This window comes from Rana temporaria, chromosome 3 (genome assembly GCF_905171775.1).
Source record: "Rana temporaria chromosome 3, aRanTem1.1, whole genome shotgun sequence".
Taxonomy (NCBI): Eukaryota; Metazoa; Chordata; class Amphibia; order Anura; family Ranidae; genus Rana; species Rana temporaria.
In genome coordinates, this window is record NC_053491.1 from 58,341,603 (window position 1) to 58,354,261 (window position 12,659).

At 39.6% G+C, this 12,659-nt stretch overlaps 2 protein-coding genes across 4 annotated transcripts in view; one reads left to right on the forward strand and one right to left on the reverse strand.

Annotated features, from left to right (window-relative positions):
• Positions 1 to 12,659, forward strand: part of FAM227B (family with sequence similarity 227 member B) — a 521,136-nt gene that overhangs the window by 139,439 nt on the left and 369,038 nt on the right. The gene's annotated exons all lie outside the window — the stretch shown is intronic.
• Positions 9,833 to 12,659, reverse strand: part of FGF7 (fibroblast growth factor 7) — a 107,351-nt gene continuing 104,524 nt past the window's right edge. For both annotated transcript variants that reach the window (XM_040342639.1, XM_040342638.1), the window contains exon 4: positions 9,833 to 10,836. In XM_040342639.1, coding sequence (XP_040198573.1) covers positions 10,642 to 10,836 — 195 coding nt within the window. In that variant the 3' untranslated portion in view covers positions 9,833 to 10,641. The remainder of the gene's footprint in view (positions 10,837 to 12,659) is intronic.

Below are 12,659 nucleotides of genomic sequence, written 5' to 3' on the forward strand. Positions count from 1 at the left end.
GAGTCAGGTTACACAAAAATTGTATTTTTGTTTTTGGTAGGTGTTGGAGAGTTCAATGACTGAACAAAGTCTTTTGACGATTATATTGGTTCAAAGTCTGTGCCTGAGTTCCAGTATCTGCACGTCTGCAGTTGTCATTTTATGGAATTCCCACATTCCCTGTTGGGTTAGCTATTGGGTAACATTATAAACAAGCAACTTGTAAAGAATGCTTTTTCCTCTGAGTCAAATTACATTTCATTTGCTAGTGTTACAAAACACACTGAAGTAAACCTGAAGTGTTACATGGTTACCTAATCAAAAGCTGTCAGCTCATATTAGGTCATCAGTCTCTGCCTCCTATGTGCCAGGAATGCCCAGATATACATCCTTTACTGATGGATCAGAAGCCTGAACCTTCCCATTCCTGTTTTCTAAGCTTTACTTTTGGCCCATTACTGTAATGTGTAGCCTCTATGGCTCGTAGGGAGGCCTAAGACCTCGTACACACGATCAGTCCATCCAATGAGAACGGTCTGATGGACCGTTGTCGTCGGTTAACTGATGAAGCTGACTGATGGTCCGTCGCGCCCACACACCATCGGTTAAATAACCAATCGTGTCAGAACGTGGTGACGTAAAACAAAATGACGCGCTGAAAAAAACGAAGTTCAATGCTTCCAAGCATGCATCGACTTGATTCTGAGCATGCGTGGATTTTTAACCGATGGTTGTGCCTAATAATGATCGGTTTTGACCTATCGGTTAAGAATCCATTGGTTAAATTTAAAGCCAGTTGGCTTTTTTTTAACCGATGGTTAAATAACCTATGGGGCCCACACACGATCGGTTTGGACCGATAAAAACGGTCCATCAGACCGTTGTCCTCTGGTTAACCTATCGTGTGTACGAGGCTTAAGAGACAGAAAGGTGTGGGACCAGGCTATTGACCGGAAGGTTGATGTACTGAATTAGGTAAGTTTCAGGTTTGCTTTAAAGTGACACTAAACCCTTTGATTTATATATATATATATAAAAATAAATCATTTCATGTATGCCTTATTAACCCAGAAACGTACATTCTAGTGCCTCTCAGCCTCCTCCACATCTTTATATTCCTTTTTTTTCCTTTTCTGGTTGTGACTTCCTATAGAGGGTGACTCTTGTTCTCCGTGGTCACACTGTATGTATAAAATGTAGCCACCCCTATGAAATGGAATAGGGACTGTGGACTATAGCAGGGGTCTCCAAACTTTTTACACAAAGGGCCAGTTTACTGTCCTTCAGAATTTTGAGCGGCCGGAATGTGGCCATCTGGAGTAGAAAATGTCCAAGCCTCTATTGGGAGTAAACAATCCCCCAATGGTGTCAGTGGGAGGAATTGTGCCCCATCAATGGGAAGAAGTGTGCCCCATCATTGGTGTCATTGGGAGGAATTGTGCCCCAACACTTGTGTCATAAGAAGGAATTGTGTCCCATCATTGTTGTCGATGGGCACGGCACCATTGTTGGTGTCATTGGGAGGAACTGTACCCCATTGTTGATGTCATTGAAAGGAACTGTGCCCTTCATTGCTGTCAGTGAATTAAATAGTGCCCCAAGGATCAGATAAAAGTAAGCAAAGGGCCACATCTGGCCTCTAGACCGCAGGTGGAGACCACTGGGCTATAGGATGTGTAGCGTGCATAGAGCTGTGTACATGATCACAATTAACGTGCACTGCTTGTTCCAAACAAACAAAATTTAGGGGGAAAAGTAGACGTTCGGGAGGTCATTCTAAGGAGACAGAGAAACATTGGGGTTGATTTACTACAGGCAAATAGACTGGGCACTTTGCAAGTGCAGTTTTTCCAGGGCTTAGTAAATGAGATAAAGTTTCACTTTGCAAAAAATACCCAATCACATGCAAGGAAAAAAATGCATTTTTGTTTGCACATGATTGGATGATGGAAGTCAGCAGAGCCTCCCCTCCCCTCTTACTAAACTCTGATGCATCTGCAATTGAAAAATGCACAGTCTGTTTGCCTTTAGTAAATCAACCCCACAGTAAGAAATGATTTAATGAAAAATACATTAAAGGGCCATTAGGTAGTGGATGTGTGTGTGGGTTATCTTTGGAAAATAAGGATATTATTTAATGTCCCTTTAATTTTAGTAAAATGGGCTTATATAGTTGCATTTTGTACTGCAGAACAGATAAATAGTAAATTTTCCCATAAAATATGGCTAAATGCAAAAACATTTGTCTACGTTATTTTAGCTCAAATTACCTTTCCGGGGCTTTGTTTGAGAATAATATAGGGCACATGATATTTTGCATATTTTTATTGTTCCCTCAGAGACGTCCACTGCTGCTGTAGCCGCAGGCTGTCGTTTTTGTCTGACATCCAGTGTATGCTGGCAGCCGAGTTGTGTACTAGACATGGCGTCTAGTCACTCGGGAAAAATACCGCTGCTTCGCCAGACTTTCTTGTTATGTTTTTTTATTTTGCTAGAATTAAAAGCATATGAAACAGATACAGCTTAATAAATTCTCTTTTTATAAATATCAATATAAATAACTAATATCAATAAAGCTCCAGTACAGATAAAATATAGAATAATACTATCAACCAGAGAAGAGCAATAATAATTGTTCTAAAACATTCAAAGCTGTGTACTCTAGAAGGAGTTATACAAGGCAAAGGGTATATCACATATTAGGCCCCGTACACACGACCGAACATGTCTGCTGAAACTGGTCTGCGGACCGTTTTCAGCGGACAGTCCGTCCGTCTGTACGAGGCCTTAAACAAATGCTAATCTGTCCTTCTTGTATGTGAGAGATGACGTATGAATTACCCGCTCTGTATTACTTATGTTGTACTTTTTTTTCTCTTTTTAAATAAATGGGTAAAGGATTAGAACCCCTGTCCTGTTTTACTGAAATCAGGGGCACAGTTAAAGACATTTTTCCATCACTTTCTGTTCTGGTGAAGTATGAGATAATCTGCAATGCAAACACATAAATAAAAAGCTGACAGGTTCATGTTTTCTCCTACTCTACTAAAGAAAAGGTGTCTTATATTTCTTGTCTGGTGAAGGGATGTCCGCAGGACAGGAAGTGAGGGGAAATCTCTCTAATGGAGCCCTGGATAGCAGTAAAAATCTGACATGTATTCTAACCCTTCCCCAATCTATCAATCTATCTAAAACAAAACAAAAATTGGATCAATATACATTTTTATGCCGCGTACACACGATCGGAAATTCCGACAACAAATGTTCGATGTGAGCTTTTGGTCGGAAATTCCGACTGCGTGTAGGCGGACATTTTCTGTCAGAATCTCCGACAACAAAAATTTGAGAGATGGTTCTCAAATTTTACGACAACAAAAGTTCTTGTTGGAAATTCCGATCGTCTGTATGCAATTCCAATGCACAAAAATCCTATGCATGCTCGGAATCAATTCAACGCATGCTTGGAATCATTGAACTTAATTTTTCTCGGATCGTCATAGTGTTGTACGTCACCGCATTCTTGACGTTCGGAAAGTTCACAACATTTGTGTGACTGTGTGTATGCAAGACAAGTTTGAGCCAAAATTCAGTCGAAAAAAAAAATCCACGGTTTTGTTGTCGGAATGTGTGTGTACGCGTCATAAGAAAATGCTCACTTATTTTAAATTCATAACCCCTAACCATTGTCCTTAGAATTTATTAACTTCTGCTGCAATTTGATGGAAAACCATTTAAGCCGGGTTCACATGGGGCTGTGGCTCACAGCAGGGGGCCCACTGCATCCCTGTTCACCGATTCAGGTGCCAAACAGGTCCAAATTTCTGCCTGAATTCACACCTGATTCGGAATATGAGATGCACAGGACCCTTTCCAAATGCGTAACGTTGCGGCCCAGAGGTGTGTAAATCGGCTCCATTGTGAGCCGTGCACACGCTCTTGTCATGCGAATCGGACGAGGAAATCCACATCCGATTTGCATAAGTGTGAACCCGGCTGTAAAGTAACACTCTGCATAACCATTGCAAAACTTTTACCCCTAAATGAGTCAGAGATCGTTAAAGGAGAAGTATAACCAAAGCTATTTTGGCTGTACTTGATCACAAGAGTTCCCAAACGAATCCATTTTCAGTCAACAGCAGGCTAAAGCGTTGATCATCCAGTCCAGGCCTCGGAAAAAGTCCCAACTTTACAGTTGGGATCCACCCTGGTGCTTGCACTAGCAGCTGGCTCAACCTCTCAGTAAGCTGCTGGGAGACTGAGCCAGCTACTCCCACCCTCTACACAGCCCAGTGCTCCAGTTGGCACTGAAGGGGCAGAGCAGAGAGCCAGTGACTGACAGTAAACCAAGACTGAGAACTGAGCGATCAGTGGTATTTGTATGCTCAGTTTTCACTTTTTGAAGCAGCGGGGGGACAGATGCAGCACCAGCAACCCAAGTCCTTGTCTGCTTCTCTTCAGCAAACTGTTTTTGGGCTTTCTTGTGCATCGTCTTTAGAAGAGGCTTCCTTCTGGGACGACCGCCATGCAGACCAATTTGATGCAGGCAGTGTTCGGCGTATGGTCTGAGCACTGACAGGCTGACCCCCCCACCCCTTCATCCTCTGCAACAATGCTGGCAGCACTCATATGTCTATTTCCCAAAAACCTCTGGATATGACGCTGAGCACGTACACTCAACTTTTTTGGTCAACCATGGCGAGGCATGTTCTGAGTGAAACCTGTCCTGTTAAACCGCTGTATGGTCTTGACCACTGTGCTGCAGCTCAGTTTCAGGGTCTTGGCAATCCTCTTATAGCCTAGACCATCTTTATGTAGAGCAACAATTTTTTTTTTAGATCCACAGAGAGTTCTTTGCCATGACAAGCCATGTTGAACTTCCAGTGACCAAATTTAACAAACCTGCTCCCCATTCACACCTAAGACCTTGTAACACTACCGAGTCACATGACACTGCTAAATGGCTAATTGGGCCCAATTTGGACATTTTCACTTAAGGGTGTACTCACTTTTGTTGCCAGCGGTTTAGACATTGATGGCTGTGTGTTATTTTGAGCAAATTTACACTGTTATACAAGCTGTACACTTACTACGTTGTGCCAAAGTGTAATTTCTTCAGCGATGTCACATGAAAAGATATAATAAAATATTTACAAAAATGTGAATGGTGTTCTCACCTTTGTGAGATACTGTGTGTGTGTGTGTATATATATGTATGTGTGTGTGTATATATATATATATATATATATATATATATATACATATATACAGAGAATTTAACTATTTCCTAATAAATCTTTAGATATATATAAAACAGGGCCTGCAGTTTTCAAAACACACTGGTGTAATTGGTGTCTTCATGTACAGTAATATAGACAACACAAAAGTGATGACACACATATAACCAACCATCAATAGCTTTCTATTCTAGGTCACAGTAGTTTACCCAAACTAGAACCTTTTCAGGTGTGATATATACACTTTGTAGTCAATACTATTAATATATTTTTTACGACCGAAGGAGGGAACTGAGTGTGGTTGTATGAATGTCACTAACCTTTGCTCCATTGCTTTAGGATCAAAACGCATATTTCTCCTTTGAGAGCAGTGAGAAACCTTTTTAATTCTTGCCCATTTTTCTGAATTTTTTTCATAGCTGTTGCATTGAATAAGTGCTTTTTTGTTTGATAGCATACAATTTACTATTTTACTAAATTGGATATACAGTTGTGTGGTCACCCTAAGAGATAATGCAAAGTCTGGCAGCTTTTAGTGGCCATGTACAAAGAACATACATCATACAGTCCAGTGTGCGCAGATTTTCACAGAATTTCCATTCAATATTGGTGAGTCTGCAGCGCACGTTTGTGCAACCCTTGCTAGGGCACCATAAACTCCATACCAAATATAAGGACATTTTTAACCTCCCTGGCGGTAATCCAGAGTGTGGTTCAGGGTTCATTTTCAGTACCAAAAGCGGTAAACCCAATCCACACTTGGGATTACACCGCAGTATCCACGTACAGGTACTTACCTTGTCCCTAGGATCCCACAATTTACTCCAGTTGTGTCCTCCGGCCGGATCCTCCACCCATCCCCTCTGTGTTCCAGGTTCCGTCGCAATGCATGAGGGGCGGAACCCGCGACAAATTCAAAAAGTAGAAAACATAACACACAATACATTGTAATCTGTTAGGATTACATTACTATATCAAATCATTTGACCTCAGTTTTGTCCCTAATGTTTTGTCCAGTCCCCTGCCTGCACTTTTACCATTCCTTCTGCCATTCTTTCTGCCTGGAAACTTGAGCACATCCATGACATCCAAAAAGCGTCCCTTTACTCCATGGTTTTAGACCATCTAGAAAACAGCCATAGTGAATTAGAATCACTTACAGAATTGAATGATGGTGATTCATGGGGAAATTCATCATCAGACACTGAAAGTGATGACAGTGACAATTCTGCGATTGAACTCAGTGATGCAAACTTGGTGCTCTATTAATTGTGGGACAGATCACACAGCGCCCCCAAGATTCCTATTTACTGGAGCATCTGGTATGAAAGTAGATGTTGAAGACGAGAACCCCTTGGCATACTTATAACTATTTCTGACCAATGGAGTTATTGAAAAAATTGTTACTGAGACAAACCGGTACCAAAAGCAACAATTGGCTACTATGCATCGGAAGTTTCCAAGAAGCAGAAAGTGGGAACCAGTCACCAAAGATGACATTTGGAAATTTCTGGGTCTAATAATACTTCAGGGAGTGGTGGGGATACCCCTGCAGAAGTGGTATTGGACAACTAATAAATTACTTGCCACTCCATTCTTTGGCACAGTCATGTCAGAGTACAGATTTTCCCTGATCATGAAATATTTACAATTTGAAAACAATTAAGAATTTGATGAAACTACTCATCCTGCACCAAAACAAAATACATTTTGGGAAGTATCTCAAATGATTCTAAAGAATTTCTAACGGAGCTATGTGCCAGAAAGAGATATCGGCATAGATGAAAGTCTAATGGCCTACAAGGGAAGGCTCATCTGGGAATAATACATTGCATCAAAGAGAACATAAAATCCTACATGCTATGCGAGTTGTCAGAAGGGTACATTTGGAATTCAGTCCTTCACACTGGAAAAGGAACAAAATTCAATCCAAAATACAGCAACTATGAAATGGCAACATCTTCTGTTCTTTCACTCATTGAGCCATTGCTAAATCAGGGCTATTGCGTAACAACTAACAACTTTTATACATCTCCTGAACTTTATGAGTTTCTTCTGCAAAACAAAACAGATGCCTATGGAACCGTTAGAGCTAACTGGCGCGACATGCCGCCAATGTTTGGCAATAAGAAGCTGAAGACTAGAGAAATGGTTGCCTGGCAGAATGGCAAAATTATGGCACTGCGATGGCGTGACAAGAAAGATGTGTGTCTAATGAGTACAGTTCATAATATGGTACGCACGAAAGGTGGGAAAGAAATCATGAGGCCACAAGTAGTGATAGACTACAATAACACCATGGGAGGTGTCGACAGAGCCAGCCGAGCAATGACATTCTACCCAGCAATGAGGAAACAGCAAAAGAAGTACTACAAGAATATCTTCAGGCATATTCTTGAGCAATGCTTGTGGAATGCCTACATTCTGGTAAAAAAAAAGAGTGATAAGCCTGTGATTCATTCTGGTTTCATTTGCAAAACCAATCTTTGTAAATCACCAAACACCATCAATGGCTGTGAATAGAGCTGGACATCGTGGCTGTGCTGTTGGCATTGTCAACCCAAAGTGTTTGAATGGTCGTCACTTCATGGACTACATCTCACCAACCGAGAAAAAGTCAGCACCTACAAGGATGTGCATGGTTTGTTGCTCAAAGCGGGATGACAGTGGAAAGAAAACCCGAAAGGAAACCAGGTTCCATTGTCCTGATTGTGACGTCGAACTTTGTGCAGTCCCAGGTTTCAAAATTTATCATACCCGGGATGTTTACTAAACCAATATGCAGTGTCTAGTATTTCATTAACTAGTAATATTGCACCCTTGTTTGGACAAATTTCAGTGTTTTTCATTTGATTACATTATAATTATTTATAGTTATTTATTATATTATGATTTATTATTTTGTGTTTCAAACTTTATCATACCTGGGATGTATACTAGACTCTCGTTTGGACAGATTTAAAGTGGAGTTTCCATCCCAAAATGTTTTTTCATTATTGTGCTCATTAGACCTAAAAAGGTAAAAACAAATATTTTTTTTTTTTTTCTGGAAATGCCTGTTGCTATGCGACTCCACGAAATCTGCCTTTGAAATCACCTAGGATTCTGACATCATCTCCCTCTAATGCTCCTGGGAAATGTGTGTCATCATTTCCCAGGATGCAGTGCGCTGTCCAATTATCACTCCCCATCCAAGATTTCCAGGAAGTAAGTGCTTGTAGGCTTCACAATGCCCACAAGCAAAATGACAACGGTGTAGACATAGTTTTATAAACTATCTTTTTTGAATATCTATGCGGATCGGCGGCGGATTGTAAAATAGTAAGTCACCGGATTTATATTATAAAAACGCAGGATGAAAGGACATACATTTAAAAAATGCTAATTGTGGTTGGAACTCCGCTTTAAGTGGGTTATTCCTTTTTAATGGTCTAGAAAAAACAATGTTTTTTTCAACGTGATTCTTGTCAAGCCTGCCTTGCCTACACACGATCGTGAAAAAAAATTGCTCGAGCAAAGCGCGGTGACATACAACACGTACGACGGCACTATAAAGGTGAAGTTTCATTCGGATGGCGCCACCCTTGGGGCTACTTTAGCTGGTTTTGTGTTAGTAAAAGTTTGGTGAGAGACGATTCACGCTTTTCAGTCTGTTACAGCGTGACCAATGTGCTCCCGTCTCATAACTTGCTTCTGAGCATGCACGTTTTTTTCACGTCGTTAAAGCCTACACACAACCATTTTTTACGACGTGAAAAACGACAACATGAAAAAAGACGCAAAAAAATAGAGCATGTTCTAAATTTTTAATGCCCATTTTTCACGTCATGAAAAATGCTCTGGAGCCCACACACGGTTGTTTTTAATGACATTAAAAAAAAAAAAAAATTTTACGTCATGAAAAGCGGTCGTGTGTACGCGGCAAAAGAATTACAGGCCTACAATATAAAACAACAAATTTCCATGCAAAAAGTGTACTGCTTTGACATTCAAAAATCAGACATAATCAAACCGCCAGGGAGGTTAAACAAGAGATATCTCCACAACTGTACTAAAGGAAAAAAACAGTTAAAGTGTATCTAAACCCAAGGGCAAAAAATTATATATTGCAGTTTGCCAGTCTTTAGATATGGTAGCTGTATAAGTGTTCTTTTTTACTTTATTTTCACCCAGTGGTCCTGCTAGTAATAACTTCCTGTCATAGAGTGACAATGCTCTCTGTACTGTATCAATAGAGGACCAGCATTGTGATCCTAGGTGGCTCACTCCTAATTTAAACTACATACCATCTCCCCCTCTCATCGTCTCCATAGCATTGGAGGAGGTATTCTGTAGTCTAGAGGTGAACGATAAAGCTGATTACAAAGTTTGAGATTTCAGTGCAGCATTGCCAGCTCACTACAGGAAGTTAGGAGCTCACAGGGTTTCTGGCAGGATCAGCAGATATATTTTGCACTAATCTAACTGATATAAATTAAAAGGGAGTGACTAAGAGAAGTTCATTGTTGGGGTTTACATACGCTTTAATTTTAAGAGCTGGATTAACTAGTAGCGACCACTGATAAAGTTATCCTACAACTGATACATTCTAATAAACAAAGGCATTGTTTTACAAGATATTTTTCATATAACTGAAATGCTTTTATTAAGTTGGTATTGCAAGAAATTGATGTTCTCATATGTAGACCAAACTGCACATAGACAAGCGAGTAATTAATTTGTAGTACTGTTGGTTTAAAATATGAGCAGCATCTGGCATTCTTATAAGTGAGGAGTAAATAACAAATGGTATATCCTCATTTGATAAATACATTTTAATTAGAATGCCATAGTCACAAAGGTAAAATATTATGTTTCATTTATATTATATTGTGCATACAGTTTCTTCACTATGAATCATTTAGGTACCGCTCAATGTCTACATGCAAAATTGACTTGAAAATCTGACATCATTCCAGCAGCCATACGGTCCAACATATTTTACATAACACTATTATCTGCTCTTTTAAAATAATAAAAAAAAAAAACACAAAAATATTTTTTATTATAGCAGCCATATTTGACAAGCAGATTTTATTTTAAATATAAATCATCAGATGATCAAGTCAATCCTCCTTCTTTTGGGATAATTTAACAAAAAAAAAATAATACCCCAGGATTATGACTACATATGTTTGTACAACGCTTCAAAATTTTTACATCCTGAATTTAAGTATATCTTGCTTTGGCTAAATTATTTACGATTTCTTCTTGTATATTTTGAGCAGAAGTCCTTTTAAGTCCAAGTTTGCGCAAGTCCAGCTTGTTTGGATTTTCAGTAGTAGATCCAGCTTTTTTTTTCACTTGTATCATTTGTATGTTTTTATTATTATTATTATTATTAAAATAAAAAATATATATATATTCCGCTGGAACTGGTGAACAACGGTTAGGACATGTGCACTGGAAGGAAGTGGGAACTTTTGTTTTCTTTCTTGGATTTCTTCCCCTTAATAGGAGACCCTTTATTGTTCAATGCAACAAACATCTCCTTCCCATTATGTGTCCACTGGGCAGATGCATATGTGTTGTATTTGTTCTCTTGGATCAACTCTTTAAAATTGCAGTCTTCATTGCACAATTTCTGAAACATAAAAATTAATTTAATAATATTTTAAAATAACAATTAATAATTACTGACGTTTATCAGCAGTTGCATTTAATATGGTCACATATAGCCCCAACTGTAATATATTTCTGACAACAATTATATTTGCTTATGCTTTATAAATGCTTGTTTCCAGCAGGTACACTAAATATTTGAATTTCAGTTAATTTTAAAAACCTTATTCTCAGCATGTAATCTCTAATTCACAATGGCTTCAGTTTGTGAACACTTGTTTAAGCAGCAGAGTTGACAGCAGGTTTTATTTTACAAACATTTTGTAAAGTTTCAACCAACTTTAGACAGCCTTCTGTAAACCCTTAAAGCATATTGAGCTCCAGTTTAAAAATAGTGGTATGTTTCCTTTCGAAAATGGTTGTTGCTTTGATGACATTAGCCTCAGTAGTTGCTGACCTGGGACAGGTATGATAAAAAAAATCCAGATTGAGGTCAAAGGGCCAGATTCACGTAGAAGTGCGGCGGCGTAACGTATAGTAGATACGTTACACCGCCGCAAGTTTTCATCGCAAGTGCCTGATTCACAAAGCACTTGCAATGAAAACCTACGCCGGCGGCCTCCGGCCTAAGCCCGCGTAATTCAAAGGGGCGTGTGCCATTTAAATTAGGCGCGCTCCTGCGCCGGACCTACTGCACATGCTCCCTTTTGAATTTTCTGCCGTGCTTTGCGCGAAGTGACGTCATATTTTTGAACGGCGACGTGCGTAGCGTACTTCCGTATTCCCGGACGTCTTACGCAAGAAGGAACATTTTTAAAATTTCGACGCGGGAACGACGGCCATACTTTATACAGCACATACGTGTGCTGTGTAAAGTTAGGGCACCAAAAACGACGACTAACTTTGCGACGGGAAACTAGAGTAGCAGCGACGTAGCGAACACGAAAAACTGGCGTGGATCGCCGTAACTCCTAATTTGCATACCCGACGCTGGTTTACGACGCAAACTCCCCCCAGCGGCGGCCGCGGTATTGCATCCTAAGATCCGACAGTGTAAAACAATTACACCTGTCGGATCTAAGGGCTATCTATGCGTAACTGATTCTATGAATCAGTCGCATAGATACTCTGAGATACGACGGAGTATCTGAGATACTCCGTCGTATCTCTGCTGTGAATCTGGGCCAAAGTTCCTGAGCTCAAGATTAGAACTGCATTATCCTCTCCTTACAGATTTCCTTTAATTTGCATATATAGCCAAAATGTTTTCTTTACTTTTGGATACAATTTTGTTTAGCTGTCTGTGTCTGATTGGAGAGATTTTCCATCCTTTGTTTGTTTTGTAATGCAGTGCAAGGCAAATGAATATAGAGCCTAAAGCTGGCCATACATGGTTCGAATTCCGAAATAATTTTCTTTCTAAGAATTTTTGTTCGAATTTCGCACCATTCGTGGGCCTCAGCAACAGCCGATTTTCATGTGGACACCGAATTTGAGTGATCGGGCATGTTGGAAATTTTTTGAAAAACAAATGATTTTCTAATCAGTAATGGGAGAATCGTGCAAGGAATAAAAGCGTAAACAGCGTGAGCGAAAAAAAAGAAAATTACTGGAAATAAATTAATAAAGATTCCTGGCCCCAAAAATTATTTTCTATAGCAACATGACGTGAAAATGAAGGCTTGGTTGGTCAAATTTCTAAATCAATGGTGGTACCATGGGTTTACAAAATGCACAAAACTTCTGATTTTCTAAAGAAAATTCATTCAGAATTCAACCCATGTATGGCCAGCTTAAGCAGGACTCTCCTTGGAAATTCAGAACATTTGGGAACTCTAGTAGCCT